Source organism: Oryx dammah, unplaced genomic scaffold (assembly GCF_014754425.2).
Source record: "Oryx dammah isolate SB20612 unplaced genomic scaffold, SCBI_Odam_1.1 HiC_scaffold_2, whole genome shotgun sequence".
NCBI lineage: Eukaryota > Metazoa > Chordata > Mammalia > Artiodactyla > Bovidae > Oryx > Oryx dammah.
Window position 1 is genome coordinate 175,548,034 of NW_024070186.1, and position 22,994 is coordinate 175,571,027.

General features: G+C 40.7%; 1 protein-coding gene across 2 annotated transcripts in view; it reads left to right on the plus strand.

Moving 5' to 3' along the window:
• ACSM3 (acyl-CoA synthetase medium chain family member 3) overlaps window positions 1–22,994 on the plus strand; it is a 59,215-nt gene that overhangs the window by 720 nt on the left and 35,501 nt on the right. For both annotated transcript variants that reach the window (XM_040257374.1, XM_040257366.1), the window contains exons 2-3: window positions 6,222–6,491; window positions 7,322–7,532. In XM_040257374.1, coding sequence (XP_040113308.1) covers window positions 6,291–6,491; window positions 7,322–7,532 — 412 coding nt within the window. In that variant the 5' untranslated portion in view covers window positions 6,222–6,290. The remainder of the gene's footprint in view (window positions 1–6,221; window positions 6,492–7,321; window positions 7,533–22,994) is intronic.

The following is a 22,994-nucleotide window of genomic DNA, read 5'->3' on the forward strand; positions in this document are numbered from 1 at the left end:
TAGGGATTTTACCTTGCTTTCAGGCTATGTATGCCAAGCTACCATTATTGATTGGATTACTTGATAGGAAAGATAGTTATGGAGATGTGGGGTGGTGAAAACTCTCTTGGCACTGCAGCTTATATGGATGTAGAGGCTACATTGCAGATGAGGCCCTGAAAAGTTCATCTGGCCAGAAGTGGTACTGTCTTTATTACAAGAGTTTTCTATGGCTCATTATAAAAATCCAGGCTCACACTGGGACACTTATCTCAGCTTTCACCTACAGAGAATACTAAAAGCCTAGAAAATGGACATTATGAAAAGTTAAAATCACTGAAAACATAGGAAAAGAACTTTGTTGGGGGAAAAGGTGGTCTTAGTTTTGGTGAAAGATATGTTGGGATTTTCTTTTTGGTAGAACAAAATGATTAGGCCATTTTAAGCTCCAAATGCCTGGCCAATTTTCAACATATGTTTAAAGGATTCTGAATGCAGAGGAGAAAATTGTTTGAAATTTTCACTTTAATTGCAAAATAATGGAAACAGTCCAATTGAAGATGGATAGGGGACTGGCTTAAGATATTATAGTACAGCTGTTCTGGAATGCCATACAGCTATTTAAAACAAAAAAGCAAAATAAGGAAGATCTGTGCACAGATATGGAAAACTCTCCAAAGTTGTATTACAAAAAAAAAAAAATTATGGACAAAATCATGTGTATTCTGGACTACATGTGGTATAAAAGTGGTGGAGAAAAAAGAAACTATAGTCATTTGCTTGAATATATATAAAGAAACTTTGAAAAAATACATAGAAACAATAATACGGTTTTCTGAGGGAATAAGGATGGGATGATCAAGACCATCCCCAAGAAAAAGAAATGCAAAAAAGGCAAAATGCTTGTCTGAGGAGGCTTTACAAATAGCTGAGAAGAGAAAAGAAGCTAAGGGCAAAGCAGAAAAGGAAAGATATATACTCATTTGAATGCAGAGTACCAAAGAATAGCGAGGAAAGATAAGAAAGATTTCCTCAGTGATCAGTGCAAGGAAATAGAGGAAAACAATAGAATGGGAAAGACTAGAGATCTCTTCAAGAAAATTAGAGATACCAAGGGAGGATTTCATGCAAAGATGGTCATAATAAAGGACAGGAATGGTATGGACCTAACAGAAGCAGAAGATATTAAGAAGAGGTGGAAAGAATACAGAGAACTATACAGAAAAGATGTTGGGAATTTGATCTCTGGTTCCTCTGCCTTTTCTAAAACCAGCTTGAACATCAGGGAGTTCATGGTTCACGTATTGCTGAAGTCTGGCTTGGAGAATTTTGAGCATTACTTTACTAGCATGTGAGATGAATGCAATTGTGCGGTAGTTTGAGCATTCTTTGGCATTGCCTTTCTTTGGAATTGGAATGAAAACTGACCTTTTCCAGTCCTGTGGGCACTGCTGAGTTTTCCAAACTTGCTGGCATATTGAGTGCAGCACTTTCACAGCATCATCTTTCAGGATTTGAAATAGCTCTACTGGAATTCCATCATCTCCTTGTAAGGAAAGTTATGATCAACCTAGACAGAATATAAAAAGTAGAGAGATTACTTTGCCAACAAAGGCCCATCTAGTCAAAGCTATGATTTTTCCAGTAGTCTTGTATGGATGTGAAAGTTAGACCATAAAGAAAGCTGAGCGCCAAAGAATTGATGCTTTTGAACCGTGGTGATGGAGAAGAATTGAGAGTTCCTTGGACTGCAAGGAGATCAAACCAGTCTACTCTAAAGGAAATCAGTCCTGAATATTCATTGGAAGGACTGATGCTGAAACTGAAACTCCACTTGATGCGAACAACTGACTCACTCACTAGAAAGGACCCTGATGCTGGAAAAGATTGATGGCAGGAGGAGAAGGGGACGACAGAGGATGAGATGGTTGCATGGCATCACCAACTCGATGGACTTGATTTTGGGTAAGCTCCGGGAGTTGGTGATGGACAGGGAGGCCTGACGTGCTGCAGTCCATGTGTTCACAAAGATTTGGACACGACTGAGTGACTGAACTGAACTGAAACTGGGCAGCTATTTGATGGGGTGGAAGGCAGATTTTTCACTGTGTACCTTTTATAGTTTTTTAAATCATTTGAAGGTATTATCCTCCAAAATTAAAAACAAGGTTATAGCACTAAAAACAGTGTTGTGCTGTGCTCAGTCTCTCAGTCATGTCGGACTCTCTGTGGCCTAATGGACTGTAGCTGCCAGGTTTCTTTATCCATAGGATTTCTCAGGCAAGAATACTGGAACCAGGTTGCCAAAAACTTAGTGTTGACTACTTAACTGTTTCCTTCCCATCAAAGGAAACATTGTTAATTCTGTAAGAAGGAAGAGAGCTGCAAAATGTGCAGGATGTAACTTGCCAGCAAATAAGAGAAAAGGTTTGTATCTTCCACTCAACCCTCACTGCCAAAGAGAATGATGTTTGAAGATTCAGGCGTTCATTTCTGTTCTAAAAAGCAGCCTCTTTTAGAGCCTAAGAGAACTGCCAAGGGATCTCTGGTTAATAGTTAACACTTTTCCTTACACAGCTTCAGACAAGAGGAAAGTGATGAGTAAATAATTTACTAAACCTGAACTTTAGAAAGGTCCGACGAAGGTCTGTCTAGTCAAGGCTATGGTTTTTCCAGTGGTCATGTATGGATGTAAGAGTTGGACTGTGAAGAAGGCTGAGCGCCAAAGAATTGATGCTTTTGAACTGTGGTGTTGGAGAAGACTCTTGAGAGTCCTTTGGACTGCAAGGCGATCCAACCAGTCCACTCTGAAGGAGATCAGCCCTGGGATTTCTTTGCAAGGAATGATGCTAAAGTTGAAACTCCGGTACTTTGGCTACCTCATGTGAAGAGTTGACTCATTGGAACAGACTCTGATGCTGGGAGGGATTGGGGGCAGGAGGAGAAGGGGACGACCCAGGATGAGATGGCTGGATGGCATGAGTTTGCGTGAACTCCAGGAGTTGGTGATGGACAGGGAAGCCTGGCGTGCTGCGATTCATGGGGTCGCAGAGTCAGACATGACTGAGTGACTGAACTGAACTGAACTGGCCAAATGCTATTATAATTCCCATGAACATAATAGACAATGTCCATACCCTCATAAACTTTACATTCTAGTGCAAAGATTAGCAAACTATGGCCCATGGGCTAAATCCAGCCCTCCACTTGCTTTTGTACAACCTGTGAACCAAGAATAATTTTTGCATTTTTAACTATTTGGAAAAATAAAAAAGAGTAACAATTCATGATGAGACATAATTAGTATTTTTAGTAACACAGTTATGACTCTTCATTTATGTATTGTCAGTGGCTGCTATCTCAACTAGAATTGAGTGGAGCAGTTGCAACAGAGACCAAATGGCCCACAAAGCCTAAAATATTTATTATTTGACCCTGTACAGAAAAAGTTTGCTGACTCCTGAGCTAAAGGATAGTAATATGCTAGACACCATGATAAGCATTTTGTCTCATTTAATCTTTGGGAGAACTCTCTGAGGGTGATTCTACTAGTCTCTTCATTGGTAAAATGTGAAACTGGGGTCTGAAAATGGGTATTTCTAATAAGGTTCCAGGTGATGCTGCTATTGATTGTTCATGGATCATAACCTCCAAATCAGTGACTCTCTGCCTTGGGTGCACAGCAGAATCCTCTGAGGAAATTTTTAAAAATATGATTCCCAGGCCCTAATGAAGAAGGAAACAGAGCTGGACTCCATAATAGGCCAGGCTGTGAACATTAGGCTACATGCATGATCACCCTCCCAATGGACTCTGAACTTTGTGCCCAGTGTTTATAGAAATGGCATACTAATGGAAAACCAGACCCCCAGATAAAAGAGCCTCAGGACTTGTACTTGGACTCTCCATTGCCTAAAAGAATATGCTAATTATTTCTGTAACAGAACAGAATGGTAAATTCCATTATGTTTATCGGGATATGACCACAGGCCTATTGATAAATATCCACTGTTTATCTAGTCTTGTGACACATGAATCATGGGTTAACTTTGATCGTATCTTTCTTTTACCTTGTCCAGACTAGTTTCAAGGAATTTTGGGAGGTGGGTTTGAGCAAGTACACTTAGGGTATATAAGGTTTTCATAAAAACTGGTCGGGGTCCTTGGCTAAGAGGAGACTCTGCCTTGGGCCCAACGGTGTAATAAACTGCACTCCATTATCTGCATTATCCTTCTGAGTGAGTTTGTTTCCTGGAAAGCGTGGCTACAACACTAACCCCAGAGATTCTGATTTAATTAAGACTCAGGCATCAGTACATTTATAAAGGTTCCTCATGATTCAAATATATAGCCAGGTTTGAGAAGCACTGCTTGAATGAAATCCCATTGATCTGTAGACCAACATTCTAGTTCTAATTCTCATATCACATTAATGCAAGTTGCTTCCCTTCTGCAGGATCCTGTTTTCTTTGCAGGTGAAAAATGAGGAGGTTTAAATCAGATGATTTCAAAGGGCTTAATCTCTTTCCCTTGTCAGGTCTGCACACAAATAGATCAAAGGGTCAGATGAAGTACCCAGGTCTCCTTGGCTTACAGTAAATCTCAGTGAAATATTTGTTGAATTGATATCTTTATTATCATAATAAATCATTATATTAAGTAACTATGAGGATGCATTGAGTGCAACAATATGATGCCCAATTGCCAGCTCCATTTAGGGTTAAATGTATGGCTGGCATCCATTATTAATCATTATTTGGAAATATATCAATACATAAATGCTTCCACACAGATACTCTGCCTTACATACCGTAAAGTTAGAATTGAAACTAAAAATGATGATTTAATGATTGTGAGCCGGAGAAAGCAATGGTGATTCACTCTAGTACTCTTGCCAGGAGAATCCCATGGATAGAGGAGCCTGGTAGGCTGCAGTCCATGGGGTCACTAAGAGTCGGGCACGACTGAGCGACTTCACTTTCACTTTTCACTTTCATGCATTGGAGAAGGAACTGGCAACCCACGCCAGTGTTCTTGCCTGGACAATGCCAGGGACGGGGGAGCCTGGTGGGCTGCCATCCATGGGGTCGCACAGAGTCGGACAAGACTGAATTTACTTAGCAGCAATGATTGTGAAAGTAGTGTTTCATTGCAGGAAATTTGGAAGATTACAGAAAGTATAAAGAAGAAAGCCCTTAATCCCTAAAAGAGTTTTTAAATAGCCTCAATTATGAGACCTCAGCCAAATAAATGACATTGTGATCAAATGATTTCCCACAGAAGGAGGGAGGGCTGGGTGGCCCAGAGAGGCCTCTCCTACAAAAGGCTAAACTCTATTTTTATATCTCTGGTAAATGCAGCTCCAAGCCTGAAGGTGGTGTTGGCTCCTATCTGGAGTGTGGGAAATATAGTCTATAAACTAGAGGACTTTGCCACCTGTTTCTTCATCTATGGATTATCCACTGTGAAAAATTCTCCTTAACATTTCTACACTCCTTTTGAAATCCTTAGATGAAAGAGATTAAAAGCTTAACTCTTTGCTTTCACTGGGAGTAACTGGATGACCCAGATCTTTTCTTTTTTAGAAATGTATATGGGAGGCACTAGCCCTTACTCGTCAGAAGAATGGGATGGAATGAGACAGTTCTAGGTTCAAATCCAATCAATGCATCTGTTACAGACTGAATGTTATCCCAGTTCAAAACAGTTCTTATGTTAAAGCTTAGACCTCCAATGTGATGGTATTTGGGGATGGGGCCTTTGGTAGATAATTAGGTTTAGATGAATCATGACAGTGAGGCCCCTGATGGGATTAGTATCTTTCAAAAAGAGGAAGAGAGAGCAGGGTTCTCTCTCTCTCCATCATGTGAGATCACAGAGGGACAGCAACCATCTGCAAGCTAGGAACAGAGCCCTCATGGGATAACTGAACCAGCCAGCAGCTTGATCTAGGACTCCCTAGCCTCCGGAACTGTGAGAAATAATTATCTGTTATTTAAACCAGAGCCGACTGAGACAACCTTTTACTCATCATATTCTCCATCTGCAGAGATGATAATAGCATCCACTTTACAGGGTTACTCTGAAGATTTAATGATAAATTGTATGTAAGTAAAGCATTGAGCACAGTATTTGGGACATAGTGAGTTCTCAGAAAATAATAATAATAATAATAAATAATAAAACTTGGCTGTTTGGGGATATGGCTGAAACAAATGCATGTCTTTTTGCTTGTCTTTTAGATGGATTGGTATCTGTAGAAATCCTGGGTGCTAAAATACTTAGCCAGACTGACGTTAGCCCTTGTCACCATGAAGATATTACTTTGTGCCAAATATTTTCAGTGCCTAGCAATTCCTGGCTCTATGAGAGCATTACATAAAGATTACAGAACAGTGACCCCTCAGAATTTCTCCAACTATGAATCCATGAAACAGGACTTTAAACTAGAGATCCCAGAGTATTTCAACTTTGCCAAAGATGTCCTGGACCAATGGACCAATATGGAAAAGGTATGGAGCAAGGACCATTCAGACTGCAGTTTCTTAACTGAGTGATTTTTTTTCCCCCCAGGGGACATTTGGTAATGTCTGGAGACACTTTTGTTGCTATGAGTTGGGAGAGGGTGTATGCTAATCCGTGGAGGCTAAGGGGTGTTGCTAAATACCCTGTAATGCACACCATTAAGAGTTCCATGGTTGAAAAAGCTTGGGTTATAAAAATGTATGATTTTAATTTTTTTTTTTTTAATAAAAAGGAGTAGGGACTTCCCTGTTGATCCAGTGGTTGGGAATCCACCTTCCAAAGCAGGGAACACGGATCTCACATGTCATGGGGCAACTAAGCTTGCTGGCCACAGGCCACAACAAAAGATCCAATGTGCTGCAGTGAAGATCCTGTGTGCCACAATGAAGACATGAAGTGGCCCAATAAATAAATAAATATTAAAAATAAATAAATATTAAAAATAAATAAATATTAAAAATAAATAAATATTAAAAATAAATAAATATAAAGGACTAGAATGAAATGTGAACCCAAGAATAAAAAATGGTAGGAAATGAGGCAAAGAGCATTGAGAGAAATATAAAGGGATGCAAGAATTCTACCTTTATGGAAAGAAAAATAATCAGGCTAAATGAGAAATCACATGTGCTGAAAGAAGTGACATGGCTCCCAAAATCTAGAAATAAGGACCCCAGAGTTACTCCCAAATACTCCAAGTATGTCCTAACTAAAGACCTGTGAATTGTCTTCAGAGAAAATATTACATTAAGTCAGCTGAAATAGAATTTAGCTGCATAACCACCTTTAAATCTATGACTGGTTTGTCTTTTCTCAGGCTGGGAAGAGACCTTCCAATCCAGCCTTCTGGTGGATAAATGGAAACGGAGAAGAAGTGAGATGGAGTTTTGAGGAACTAGGATCTTTATCAAGGAAATTTGCAAATATACTTACAGAAGCCTGTGGCCTGCAAAGGGGCGATCGAGTAATTCTGCTTTTGCCCAGGATCCCTGAATGGTGGCTTGCAAATATAGCTTGTCTGCGCACAGGTTAATAGTGTTGGTATTGCAATATTTAAAGTATGGTGGATGAGAGATTTTCCAGAACATCTAAGTAAACATGAGACATTTATTTTGGCCAATTATTTGAAGAACTATACACAACATGGTATTATTCTCAAGAATCTTAGAAATGTGTTGGAAACATGTCTTATCTTTTGACCTTAACTATGAGTTGTTTTTTTTTTTTTTAAATAATGAAATACGTTTGAGTTAATACCAATCAACAACCAAACGCCTATATACCAACTTCTTCTCTCCTCCTATAGGATCCACAACCATCTGCAACTCATTCAGTCACAAACTCAAGGAACCCATCCTAGTTCTTGTGTCAAACCTTTATTCCTCTCATGGGTCATTACCATTCATCTAGTGCCCTAAGCCAGGCATCTGCTACTCCTCCTTCCTAATCAGTTCTTACATCTTATAAATTTGACTTCCTACATGGCTCCAAAGTACCTCTTCTTCTCCAACTTCATTGCCCGTTCCTTACTTCATTTTTACTATCTTTTGAGTGGATTTTCCCAAAAGAATCCCTACTCCTGATTCTGTGTGTGTCTATACCCCATCTCAATCCAATTCATCCTCCACAGCAGTGTTCTTTCTAGAACACATATGTTATCCTTTTATTTTGTTGCTTGATAGTATTTAATAACTCTTTGTTGCCTACCAGATAAAATCTGAGGTGAATTGTGGGAGGCTCTAGCTATCTTCCATTTGTTTTTCTCATTTTCTCATACTCCTACTCTTCAGCCATCTCAAATAGCTTCCTATAAGGTTTGTGATCTTTCTTGTCTCCTTCATTTTGTGCATGCTATTTCCTATGCTTAGAAAGTCTTTCATTCACACCTAATCCCCTGGACAACTCCTATTAAACTTAAAAGTCTCAGTTCTAATGTCACCTTCTCAGCAACATCACCCTGATCTCCCAGTCTAGGTGCTTTCTTTTTTGGGCTCCACTAAAGAAATAGTATGTTTCTAATTTAACCTGTACTGTATTGTCTGGGCATACTATTTGTTTATAAATCTGTCATTCTCATCGTTTCATTTCAGTTCGGATGCTCAGTCATGTCTTACTCTTTGGAACCCCATGGACTGCAGCATGCCAGGCTTCCCTGCCCATCACTCCTGGAGCTTGCTCAGACTCATGTCCATTGAGTCAGTGATGCCATCCAACCGTCTCATCCTCTGTTGTACCCTTCTCCTCCTGCCTTCAATCATTCCAAGCATCAGGGTCTTTTCTAATGAGTCAGTTGTTCGCATCAGGTGGCCAAAGTATTGGAGTTTCAGTTTCAGCATCAGTCCGTCCAATGAACATTCAGGACTGATTTCCTTTAGGATGGACTGGTTTGATCTCCTTGCAGTCCAAGAGACTCTCAAAAGTCTTCTCCAATGCCATAATTCAAAAGTATCAATTCTTCAGCTCTCAGCTTTCTTTATGGTCTAAATTTCACATCCATACATGACTACTGGAAAAATCATAGCTTTGATTAGATGGACCTATGTTAGCAGAGTAGTGTCTCTGCTTTTTAATATGTTCTCTGGTTGATCAAAGCTTTTCTTCCAAGGAGCAAATGTCTTTTAATTTCATGGCTGCAGTCACCATCTGCAGTGATTTTGGAGCCCCCCAAAATGAAGTGTCTCACTATTTCCATTGTTTCCCTGTCTATTTGCCATGAAATGATGGGACTGGACGCCATGATCTTAGTTTTCTGAATGCTGAGTTTTAAGCCTACTTTTTCACTCTCCTCAAGAGGCTCTTTAGTTCTTCTTCGCTTTCTGCCATAAGGGTGGTGTCATCTGCATATCTGAAGTTATTGATATTTCTTCCGAAAATCTTGATCCCAGCTTGTGCTTCATCCAGCCCTGCATTTCGCATGATGTACTCTGCATAGAAGTTAAATAAGCAGGGTGATAATATACAGCCTTGATGTATTTCTTTCCCAATTTGGAACCAGTCTGTTTATCTATGTCCAGTTCTAACTGTTGCCTCTTGACTTGCATATGGATTTCTCAGGAGGCAGGTAAGGTGGTCTGGTATTTGAATGTCTTTAAGAATTTTCCATAGTTTGTGGTGATCCACAAAGTCAAAGGCTTTAGCACAGTCAATAAAGCAGAAGTTGCTGTTTTTCTGGAACTCTCTTGTTTTTTGATGTTTCAATGGATGTTCCAATGATGTACAGAAAAACATCTATTTCTGCTTTATTGACTATGACAAAGCCTTTGACTGTGTGGATCACAATAAACTGAGGAAAATTCTGAAAGACATGGGAATACCAGACCACCTGACCTGCCTCTTGAGAAACCTGTATGCAGGTCAGGAAGCAACAGTTAGAACTGGACATGGAACAACAGACTGGTTCCAAATAGGAAAGGGAGTACATCAAGGCTGTATATTGTCACCTTGCTTATTTAACTTATATGCAGAGTATATCATGAGAAACGCTGGGCTGGAAGAAGCACAAGCTGGAATCAAGATTTCCAGGAGAAATATCAATAACCTCATATATGCAGATGACACCACCCTTATAGCAGAAAGTGAACAGGAACTAAAGAGCCTCTTGATGAAAATGAAAGAGGAGAGTGAAAAAGTTGGCTTAAAGCTCAACATTCAGAAAACTAATATCACGGCATCTGGTCCCATCACTTCATGGCAAATAGATGGGGAAACAGTGGAAACAGTGGCTGACTTTATTTTGGGGGGCTCCAAAATCACTGCAGATGGTGATTGCAGCCATGAAATTAAAAGACGCTTACTCCTTGGAAGGAAAGTTATGACCAACCTAGACAGCATATTGAAAAGCAGAGACATTACTTTGTCAACAAAGGTCTGTCTAGTCAAGGCTATGGTTTTTCCAGTAGTCATGTATGGATGTGAGAGTTGGACTATAGATTAATCTGAGTGCTGAAGAAATGATGCCTTTTAACTGTGGTATTGGAGAAGACTCTTGAGAGTCCCTTGGACTCTCAAGAGGAGATCCAACCAGTCCATTCTAAAGATCAGTCTTGAATATTCATTGGAAGGACGGATGCTGAAGCTGAAACTCCAGTACTTTGGCCACCTGATGCGAAGAGCTGACTTATTTGAAAAGACCCTGATACTGGGAAAGATTGAGTGCAGGAGGAGAAGGGGACGGCAGAGGATTAGATGGTTGGATGGCATCACCGACTCAATGGACATGAGTTTGGGTGGACTCTGGGAGTTGGTGATGGACAGGGAGGCCTGGTGAGCTGTGGTTCACGGGGTCACAAAGAGTTGGACACGACTGAGCGACTGAACTGAACTGAATGGATGTTGGCAATTTGATCTCTGGTTCCTCTGCATTTTCTGGAAGTTCATGGTTCACATACTTTTGAAGCCTGGCTTAGAGAATTTTGGGCATTACTTTGCTAGCATGTGAGATGAGTGCAACTGTGCAGCAGTTTGAATGTTCTTTGGCATTGACTTTCTTTGGGATTGGAATGAAAACGGACCTTTTCCTGTCCTGTGGCGACTGCTGAGCTTTCCATTGCTGGCATATTGAGTGCAGCACTTTCACAGCATGATATTTTAGGATTTAAAATAGCTCAACTGGAATTCCATCACCTCTACTAGCTTTGTTCTTAGTGATGCTTCCTAAGGCCCACTTGACTTCTGGCTCTAAGTGAGTGATCACACCATCATGGTTATCTGGGTCATGAAGATCTTTTTTGTATAGTTCTTCTGTGTATTCTTGCCACCACTTCTTAAAATCTTCTGCTCTGTTAGGTCCATACCATTTCTGTCCTTTATTGTGGCCATCTTTGCATAGAATCTTCCCTTGATATCTCTAATTTTCTTGAAGAAATCTCTAGTCTTTCCCATTTTATTGTTTTCCTCTATTTCTTTGCACTGATCACTGAGGAAGGCTTTCTTCTCTCTCCTTGCTATTCTTTGGAACTCTGCTTACAAATGGATTTATCGTTCCTTTTCTTTTTGTCTTTAGCTTCTCTTCTTTTCTCAGGTATTTATAAGGCCTCCTCAGATAACTATTTTGCCTTTTTGCATGTTTTTTTTGGGGGGATGGTCTTGATCATTGCCTCCTGTGCAATATCACAAACCTCTGTCCATAGTTCTTCAGGCACTCTGTCTATCAGATCTAATCCCTTGAATCTATTTGCCACTTCCACTGTATAGTCCTGACGGATTTGATTTAGCTCATACCTTAATGGTGTAGTGGTTTTCCCTACTTTGTTCAATTTAAGTCTGAATTTTGCAATAAGGAGTTCATGATCTGAGCAGAGTCAGCTTCCGGTCTTATTTTTGCTGACTGTATAGAGCTTCTCCATCTCTGGCTGCAAATATAATCAACATAGTCATTAGTCATTCTCATCACTTCAGTTCAGTTCAGTCAGTCAGTCGTGTCTGACTCTTTGCAACCCAAAGAATCTCAGCATGCCAGGCCTCCCTGTCCATCACCAACTCCTGGAGTTTACTAAAACTCATGTCCATCGAGTCGGTGATGCCTTCCAGCCATCTCATCCTCTGTCGTCCCCCATCTCATCCTCTGCCCCCCATCTTCTCCTCCTGCCCCCAATCCCTTCCAGCATAAGGGTTTTCTCCCAATGAGTCAACTCTTCGCATGAGGTGGCCAAAGTATTGGAGTTTCAGCTTTAGCGTCAGTCCTTCCAATGAACACCCGGGGCTGATCTCCTTTAGGATGGACTGGTTGGATCTCCTTGCAGTCCAAGGGACTCTCAAGAGTCTTCTCCAACATCACAGTTCAAAAGCATCAATTCTTCGGTGCTCAGCTTTCTTCACAGTCCAACTCTCACATCCATATATGACCACTGGGAAAACCATAGCCTTGACTAGACGGACCTTTGTTGGCAAAGTAATGTCTCTGCTTTTGAATATGCTATCTAGGTTGCTCATAACTTTTCTTCCAAGGAGTAAGCGTCTTTTAATTTCATGGCTGCAATCACCAACTGCAGTGATTTTGGAGCCCAAAAAAATAAAGTCTGACACCGTTTCCACTGTTTCCCCATCTATTTCCCATGAAGTGATGGGACCAGATGCCATGATCTTAGTTTTCTGGATGTTGAGCTTTAAGCCAACTTTTTCACTCTCCTCTTTCACTGTCATCAAGAGGCTCTTTAGTTCCTGTTCACTTTCTGCCATAAGGGCTGTGTCATCTGCATATCTGAGGTTATTGATATTTCTCCTGGAAATCTTGATTCTGGCTTGTGCTTCTTCCAGCCCAGCATTTCTCACGATGTACTCTGAATATAAGTTAAATAAGTAGGGTGAGAATATACAGCCTTGACGTATTCCTTTTCCTATTTGAAACCAGTCTGTTGTTCCATGTCCAGTTCTAACCGTTGCTTCCTGACCTGCATACAGGTTTCTCAAGAGGCAGGTCAGGTGGTCTGGTATTCCCATCTCTTTCAGAATTTTCCACAGTTTATTGTGATCCACACAGTCAAAGGCTTCGGCATAGTCAATAAAGCAGAAATAGATGTTTTTCTGGAACTCTCTTGCTTTTTCGATGATCTAGTGGATGTTGGCAATTTGTTCTCTGTTTCCTCTGCCTTTTCTAAATCCAGCTTGAACATCTGGAAGTTCACGGTTCACGTATTGCTGAAGCCTAGCTTGGAGAATTTTGAGCATTACTTTACTAGCATGTGAGATGAGTGCAATTGTGCGGTAGTCTGAGCATTCTTTGGCATTGCCTTTCTTTGGGATTGGAATGAAAACTGACCTTTTCCAGTCCTGTGGCCACTGCTGAGTTTTCCAAATTTGCTGGCATATTGAGTGCAGCACTTTCACAGCATCATCTTTCAAGATTTGAAATAGCTCAACTGGAATTCCATCACCTCCACTAGCTTTGTTTGTAGTGATGCTTTCTAAGGCCCACTTGACTTCACATTCCAGGATGTCTGGGTCTAGGTGAGTGATCACACCATCATGATTATCCTGGTCGTGAATCTCTTTTTTGTACAGTTCTTCTGTGTATTCTTGCCACTTCTTCTTAATATCTTCTGCTTCTGTTAAGTCCATACCATTTCTGTCCTTTATCGAGCCCATCTTTGCATGAAATATTCCCTTGGTATCTTGAATTTTCTTGAAGAGATCTCTAGTCTTTTAAAGACTTTTAAAGACTAGATCTTTTAAAGACTTTAAAGACTAGATCTTTTAAAGATCTAGTTTTCTAGATCTTTTCTAGTCTCTAGAAAACAACCATTCTGTTTTTTCCCTCTATTTCTTTGCATTGATCGCTGAGGAAGGCTTTCTTATCTCTCCTTGCTATTGTTTGGAACTCTGCATTCAGATACTTATATCTTTCCTTTTCTCCTTTGCTTTTCTCTTCTCTTCTTTTCACAGCTATTTGTAAGGCCTCCTCAGACAGCCATTTTGCTTTTTTGCATTTCTTTTTCTTGGGGATGGTCTTGATCCCTGTCTCCTGTGCAATGTCATGAACCTCCATCCATAGTTCATCAGGCACTCTGTCTATCATATCTAGGCCCTTAAATCCATTTCTCACTTCCACTGTATAAGGGATTTGAGTTAGGTCATACCTGAATGGTCTAGAGGTTTTCCCTACTTTCTTCAATTTAAGTCTGAATTTGGCAATAAGGAGTTCATGATCTGAGCCACAGTCAGCTCCCAGTCTTGTTTTTGTTGACTGTATAGAGCTTCTCCATCTTTGGCTGCAAAGAATATAATCAATCTGATTTTGGTGTTGACCATCTGGTGATATCCATGTGTAGAGTCTTCTCTTGAGTTGTTGGAAGAGGGTGTTTGCTATGATCAGTGCATTTTCTTGGCAAAACTCTATTAGTCTTTGCCCTGCTTCATTCCGTATTCCATGGCCAAATTTGCCTGTTACTCCAGGTGTTTCTTGACTTCCTACTTTTGCATTCCAGTCCCCTATAATGAAAAGGACATCTTTTTGGGGTGTTAGTTCTAAATGGTCTTATAGGTCTTCATAGAACCATTCAACTTCAGCTTCTTCAGCATTACTGGTTGGGGCATAGGCTTGGATTACCATGATATTGAATGGTTTGCCTTGGAAATGAACAGAGATCATTCTGTCATTTTTGAGATTGCATCCAAGTACTGGATTTCAGACTCTTTTGTTGACCATAATGGCTACTCCATGTCTTCTGAGGGATTCCTGCCTGCAGTAGTAGATATAATGGTCATCTGAGTTAAATTCACCCATTCCAGTCCATTTTAGTTTGCTGATTCCTAGAATGTTGATGTTCACTCTTGCCATCTCCTGTTTGACCACTTCCAATTTGCCCTGATTCATGGACCCAACATTCCAGGTTCCTATGCAATATTGCTCTTTACAGCATTGAACCTTGCTTCTATCATCAGTCACATCCACAACTGGGTATTGTTTTTGCTTCGGTTCCATCCCTTCATTCTTTCTGAAGTTATTTCTCCACTGATCTCCTGTAGCATATTAGGCACCTATCAACCTGGGGAGTTCCTCTTTCAGTATCCTATCATTTTGCCTTTCCATACTGTTCATGGGGTTCTCAAGGCAAGAATACTGAAGTGGTTTGCCATTCCCTTCTCCAGTGGACCACATTCTGTCAGACCTCTCCACCATGACCCGCTCGTCTTGGGTGGCCCCACATGGCATGGCTTAGCTTCATTGAGTTAGACACAGCTGTGGTCCATGTGATCAGATTGGCTAGTTTTTCATGATTATGGTTTCAGTGTGTCTCCTCTGATGCCCTCTTGCAACACCTACCGTCTTACTTGGGTTTCTCTTACCTTGGTCATGGGGTATCTCTTCACGGCTGCTCCAGGAAAGTGCAGCTGCTGCTCCTTACCTTGGACGAGGGGTATCTCCTCACAGCCGCCCCTCCTGACCTTGAATGTGGAGTAGCTTCTCTCGTCCATCCTGCACCCACGCAGGCACCACTCCTTGGACATGGGGTTGCTGCTCAGTCATTCTCGTAGGACTATGAAAAAGCTTCTAAAAGGCAATGACTATGATATATTCATCTCTGTGACTCCAAATATTGGCTTACAGTAAATTTCAGCAAAATATTTGTTGAATTAATCTTTATTATTGTAATAAATAATATTAACTTTCTTAATTTACTATAATCATTACTTGCATTTGAGGAGAGCTATATGCTCTAATCTCATGTGTACTTGTAAATTATTCACTGGAGTTGCACCATCCACTTTTGCATAGTTTTTTAACAAAATGACTGCTTTCATGAATACTGTTCAAGCTCACTGTCTTAATAACACAGGGCTTCCCTGGTGGCTCAGTGCTAATGAATCTGCCTGTCAATGCAGGAGATGCAGGCTCAATCTGGGCTGGGAAGATACCCTGGATAAGAAATGGCAACCCACTCCAGTATTCTTGCCTGGGAAATCCCATGGACAGAGGAGTCTGGTGGGCTACAATCCATGGGGTCACAAAAGTGTTGGACACAACTTAGCAACTAAAAAACAGCTTAGTAACAGACTAATCTTTTTAAATATATTTATTTATTTATTATGGCTGCAGTAGTTCTTCTTTGCTGCATGGACTTTCTCTTGTTGCAGAGATTAGGGGCTACTCTCTAGTTGTGGTGTGTGAACTTTCTCATTGTGATGGCTTCTCTTGTTTTGGAGCATGGGCCCTAGGGCACAAGGTCTTCAGTAGTTGTGGCTCATGAGCTACAGAGTGCGGGGTCAGTAGTTTTGGCACAGGGGCTTAGTTGCCCTGTGGCATGTGGGATCCTCCCAGACTAGGGATCAAACTGGTGTCCCCTGCCTTGCAAGGTGGATTTTTAACCACTGAAACACCAGGGAAGCCCCAGTAACAGACTATTTGAGTACCAGGACCAGAAATCCATTCATATTCAATGGTTCAACAGTGAAGAATTATTGAATATTTACTGGAGAATTTTACAGGGGAAAAAGTGAAGAAAGAAAAACTGGCCTCTGTAAGAGGACAGGCTATTCAGCAGGCAGTTTCTATCTCTACCTTTTTTGCTCTGAAGCTGTTGCACAAAGGGGGACCCCTTCCAGGGCCCGAAACTGGGCTCTTGTCTAACACTCGGAAATGAATTGTCTGAGGAGACACATGTGCTGACAAAGCAAGAGATTTTATTGCGAAAGGGCACCCGGGTAGAGAGCAAAAGGTAAGGGAACCCAGGAGAACAGCTCTGTCACATAGCTTGCAGTCTTGGGTTTTATGGTGATGGGCTTAGTTTCTAATGGGTTGTCTTTAGCCAATCATTCTGACTCAGAGAACTTCCTGGTGGTGCATGCCTTGTTCAACCAAGATGGATGCTAGAGAGAAGGATTCTGGGAGGTGGTCTGACATGTGGTGTCTCCTTTTGACCTTTCCCAAACTCTTCCAGTTGGTGAAGGTTTATTAGTTCTGTGTTCCTTACCAGAACCTCCTGTCGTAAAACAACTCATGCAAATGGTTACTATGGTGCCTGGCCAGGGTGGGCGGTTTCAGTCAGTGTGCTTCCCCTAACAAAGCCACAGGGCCTCTTGTCTCTCTGCTTCTCTCAAACTCCTGCTCCTTTGACCTCTTCTTTCTTGTTAAGGAATAATTTCTCTTCATTTTGGTTGGTGCATGGTTTTGATTTGCCAGACAAATATCTCAGATCCTAACCTATATATTACATCCTCTAATCCACTCAGTTTCTTAAAATTTAAGGCAGAATCTGATTGGTGCAGCTTAGATTAGGCCAATCAGAAGTGATCAGAGGCAGCTTCAACTGATAAAGCTTGGTTATTGGGGCTGTGGGCAGAAGGAAGGCAGGTTCTCTTAGAATGAGGAGGAATAAATGGTAAATCTAATATACTAACAATGCTAGTCTTCATAGTAGAATTAAAAATGAACTTATAGTTATTGGATTTCTTAATAATTTTTCCCTTTTAATAAAACTTAACTAATTTTTGCAAGTAGCCTCAGCTATTTATGTATTACATAGGGCTATATACATGGGACAAAATGATAAAGAAATGCAAAGGAATGGTTAACACAATATTCTGGATCATGACTACCTGGTAATTTGGGGCAGAGCTCACAGAATGCTTTAAACATATTGTTAAACTCTCTTTTTAAAGCTAGATGGTGCATAATTCTTATTTTCATATTTTCTTAAGGGGATACACTACATAAGCTCTGTTGCACAATTGGTAGTTTTTGCAATGAAATAAGAAAAATATACAACTGAACTGTGCCTTTGGAGGAGTCTTAAAATGTTTGGGGATGCATTACTAAAGGGTATAGTAGTGAGAAAACTGTTACTGTGCTTTCAAAAAAGGAAAAGTACATAGTACTGAAGAGGGATAATGTTACAATATAGCATTCAAAATCAGAATTACTGGAAACGTGGAGAAATATAAGTTCTTTAGCTTCATTCAAGGTTTACCAAATCTAAAACTGGAGTTTAGATATAAAAAAAACCTAGAAATCTGTTTTATTAAGCCCTGCAGGTGATTCTGGTGCATGTCCAAGTTTGAGAACCACAGAACTAGAAGAAGTAAGCCTCTCTCCCTCTGGGGGCCTGGAGAATGACAAGAAAGACCTGGGTAAACTGGCAGATTTTGCTACTGGTCACTAACCAGCTTATGTTAGTGTGTGGAGAGTGGAGCTCTGCATCTTAGGAGAGGCCTTTCATTATCCTGTTTATGATACAGGGTGTATAAAATTACCAATTTATTAATTTGCCTGAAGGGCCAAAAGACTCTGGCATGAGTAGCCCTCTCTCCCTGCTAACAGACCTACATAAGACAAAATTAAGCCAGAAGTTTGTTTAGCGGACAAAACAAGTAACTTCCATAATTTAATTTATTGGCACTGAGGTTTGAAAGCTCAGTTCATCCACCTCATCTTATTATACCCATCACCCTTTCACTCAGTAAGTGTTTATTGGTCAATTGCTATGTTTTAGGAGCTGTGGAACTTATGATCCAGTGGGAGAGAGAGTCAGGGGTCCAGTCAACACAGAGTTGCTAAGTGTGACAAGTGCTCTAAAGGAAACAGCACAAGAGCCACTGTCATGTCTGAGGGGTACTACTACAGCCTGAGAGGCCAGGCGCATAATTTAGGCTCAAACTGAGGGGTGAGTCAGCCAGAGGGAGAAGGTATGGGCGATGGGAGCATTCATTCTAAGCAAATGGAAAAGCTCTACAAAAGTCCCGAGGCAAGAAATAATGTGTAGATTTGAGAAAATGAAAACAGTGCAGTGTGAATATAGGTACAGGCTAGGGGCCACCTCATCCCAGGGACTATAATATGTAAAATCCCTTAACAGAGACGTCTCCTCTAGACAGGCTTAGATGAGTACTATCAGGATTTGCCCTAGTAAGTCTCCTTTTTCTATGTTCTGTGGCTGCAATATCCCTTTCTGAAACCAATTCTATATTAATATGGTATATATAAGGGTATGGCTTAATCTTGCTGCTCTGTGAATCATTATGTCTGTTTATATTGACTATGAATATCTCTATTCTATTTTATATTGACTTTACAGTTTAGCTCTTGGAAGGCAATCTATTTCCCTTATTTCCAAGTTCTTAGAGAGATATGCCTATAGTCTCCAGGGCCAACAACAAACTCATCATATTTTCGTTTTCAAACTTTTGCATATGTATTGTAGGTCAAATTCCTTTACAACAGAAATCTCAGTATACAATCATTAAAAAAATAGTAATTGCCAAGAATATGTTCCTTTAAGTGCCATTTACCACAAAAATCTACTATCCCACTTCAATCTCTTGAAGAAGTTTATGTAATACATTTGGTTCCTCTGGAATTATAATAAACATTCACTCATTTTGAAAGATTGTTGCTGAGCCATGAAAATATGCTGGGATTCTTGGCCTCTGGAGGAGAGGAATTCAATTCGGGGCCAGTGATGAGGCTTGATCGCTCAGAGCTTTTGTGTAATAAAGTTTTATTAAAGTATAAAAGAGATGGAGAAAGCTTCTGACATAGACATCAGAAGGGGGCAGAAATAATGCCCCCCCCCTGCTAGCCTTTAGCAGTATGTTATATACCTATCAGCAAGCTGCTGATTAGAAAAAGGAGATATTCTAAAATTCAGAGAGGCACCAGGTCCCTCACCCACACATGTATTTTAAGATAACATTGGCACCTGGTGAGTCATCCCGGGTCATAAAATGATTGACATTAATCTTGAAGAAAGACAGTTTTCCAAGTAAATATAGTTTTATTAACATAGATTAGGAGAACCATGTATGAGTAAAACATACAGGTTTGTTGAGCCCTTATCGTTATGAATCTAAATCGAACTGACTTGAAGAAAGACAGAGTCTAGGGTGAATACATAGTTCATTAACATAGCTTAGGACAAACATTTCCATAAGAAAAAATGTATTGGCTAGCTCAAGATTTGAGAAAAGTTAAGTTCAGGTGGAGCCAGGTATCATCATGGCAACACAGAATTTTAAGTGAAACCTCCTTTTAATTTTGTATAGAGACGGGAAAAAAATCTGACATTGTTTCCTCCTGCTGCTTATGAGAGAGAGAAAATATGTCTGACACTTGCAGCCTGTTTCCTCTGTTTGGAGACCCCTGGGCTTCCTGCCTGTTGTTACTCTCTCAATTTGCTCATTTTATCATCACAAGAGCCTTATGATTAGGAAGAGAAAATCTCATTTTATAAACAGAGAAGGGAAAGCTTTCATAGTTGGAGAAAAAGGAACATTAAGTCATTTGCCCAAAGGCATTCAGAAAGTCAGTGTAGAGCCCAGTGCATCCTTTAGAATTTTCTAGAAGTTTTTATAAAATTTGAAAATAAGAACAGTTTTTTAAAAAATCAACTGCATCTCAATAAATTAAAAAAAAATCATCTAGATGTGGTAATTCAACATCATGGTAGTGTGAGAGGTTTCCTTTTTCTCTCCCCTTCAATTTGCAACAAGTAAAACATATATAACTCTACAAAGGTCCTCTGCCCAACACACCAGGATACCAGAGAGATCCACACATCTGTACATTTGAAGGTGGATGGAATGGTACATAGGAGGTGGAATCAAGGGAACAAGGTGAAGGAGTGCCCATAATCCTGACTCTCCGACCACAGTGGATGAACACACATCTGAGAAAGAACTCAGTGGTAGCTGGGGAGGTGGTGTACACAACTCTAGCTTCCCAGTGGCAGCAGTACCTGCAGCTAAAGGGAACCAGGCAGCAGCAGCAGGGCCTGCAACCCCAGCCCTACCAGCTACAGGGGTGCCTAAGGCTCCAGCACCCCTGCACAAGGCAGCAGTGCCTGCACACCTAACAACCCCAGATGTAGCAGAGGTGCCTGCCATCACGGTGCATCCAGTGGTGACATGAGCAACAACAGCAATCCTTGCAGCAGAAGGCACCAAAGACTCCAAAGGCACAAGCAGTGACAATGAGGGCTCCAGGCACACCCCTGACAGGTAATAGGGTGGAAAATACTGATTCCGTAGTACTGTCAGAGGCTGGTCAGGTTAGGGAAAACAAAGACTCGTGTTGTAGTGCCACCTGCTGGAAAAAAAAAGGTCCTCTAATTACCAACGTATTGAATTTTTAGAATCAAAGTAAACAAATCTTCCCAGGTGGCCCCTAGAAGTAAAGAATCTGCCTGCCAATTCAGGAGACACAAAAGATGCTGGTTCAGTTCCTGGGTCAGGAAGATCCCCTGGAGTAGGAAATGGCAACCAACTCCAGTATTCTTGCCTAGAAAATTCCATGGACAGAGGAGCCCAGTAGGCTACTGTTCGTGGAGTTGCAAAGAGTTTGATATGTTTGAGCACACACACACACAACAATCTTACCTAATAAGAAAGATATTCACTCCTTCAAATGTGTGGGCAGAGGTACAAGATATCAAGCACTGTGAAAAACCACAGTAATAAGGTATCACAAAAAGAAAGTGACACTTCCCCAGAAACCAAACTTAAACTCATGGAAGATTGCAATCAGATAGAGAATTCAAAATAGCTGTCAATAAGCACAAGAAAACTCAGAAAGTCATTTCAATGAGCTCAGGAATAAAATAGAATAAAAACAGAAGGGATATTTTACCAAAAGGTTGGATCTCTAAAAGATATACAAACAATTTCTAGAGCCAAAGAACTCAGCAAATGATATAAATAACGCAATAAAAAGCACTGGAAACAGAGCAGACCATAAAGAAGAAAGAATTAGCAAGCATGACTTCAGAAGTCTAGAAATGATCCAGGCCAGAGAGGATAACTAAGTTTTATTATTTTTTTTAAATGCAGAATTTCTAAGAGATCTATTTGATTACATTAGGAAAGGCAACATAAGGAGGCTTCTGCAGAAAAACTAAAGCTGAGGGAGTTCATCACCTCTACAGCTGCCTTACAGGAAATGTTGAGGGCTTCTTGAAGATGGCAGAGTAAGAGTACATGGCAGTAATATCCTCCATGAACACATCAAAAAAACTAATTGGAAACTGGCAGGACTTCTATACAACCAAGGCTATAAGAAAGATGCACATATAAAAGGGTAGGATGGGAATAAAAGTGATTGAGTTGGGACCTGTGCCCCTGGGAGGGAACTTAGAGGAAAAAGGAGATTTCTTGGGTGGACACCTGCCCTAAGGAGTGAGTAGGTCAAGTCACAGACTGGGCATCTCAGCCCTGGGGACCCATGTGGAGGAGGCAATACCCACTAGCTGCTTGGAGAATTATTGGTACAGATAGAAAGGCTGGAGAAGCTTAGATTCCTCTCGTGAGGAGCACACAGATGCTGGTTTGTCCCTGGGCAGGGCAGAGAGAGGTTTGTCCTAGGGGTTACCAGGTTTTCTGAGACCACCTCACTGTGTACCCCAGTCCAAGGTGACCAGTTCCTGCTCATTCCACACCACAGCATGGCACTAGATATAGGGCAACCACAACCCAGGAAAAGCCATGACAATAAGCTGCATCTAAGTGGAGCCCCAGACACCTACATAGACAGAACACTGGATCTCTAGACACACGAGCCCTACTTCCTTTATCACTTCCCACCTTTGGGGCAAAGGTCCTGGTGTAGGAAGAAGGAAAAACACACATTCAAATGGAACAGTGCCAGTTCCAAATGGCCAACAGAGACATGAAAAGATACACAGCATTAGTAATTATTAGAAAACTATAATACAAAACTACTAGATATAACCTCATACCTATCAGAATGTCTATCATCAAAAAGCCTACAGATAACAAATGGAGAGGATGTGGAGAAAAAGGAACCCTTGCACACTGTTAGTGGGAGCTCAGATTGGTGCAGCCACAGTATGGAGGTTCCTCAAAAACTAAAAACAGAACTATCAGGTGACCTAGCAATTCCAGTCCCAGGTAAATATCTGGAATAAATGAAAACACTAATTCAGAAAAAAGATACATGCACCCTAATGTTAATAGCAACACAATTTACAAAGTCATGGAAGATATGGAAGCAACCCAAGTGCCCACAAATAGACAACTGGATAAAGAAGATGTGAGATATATAA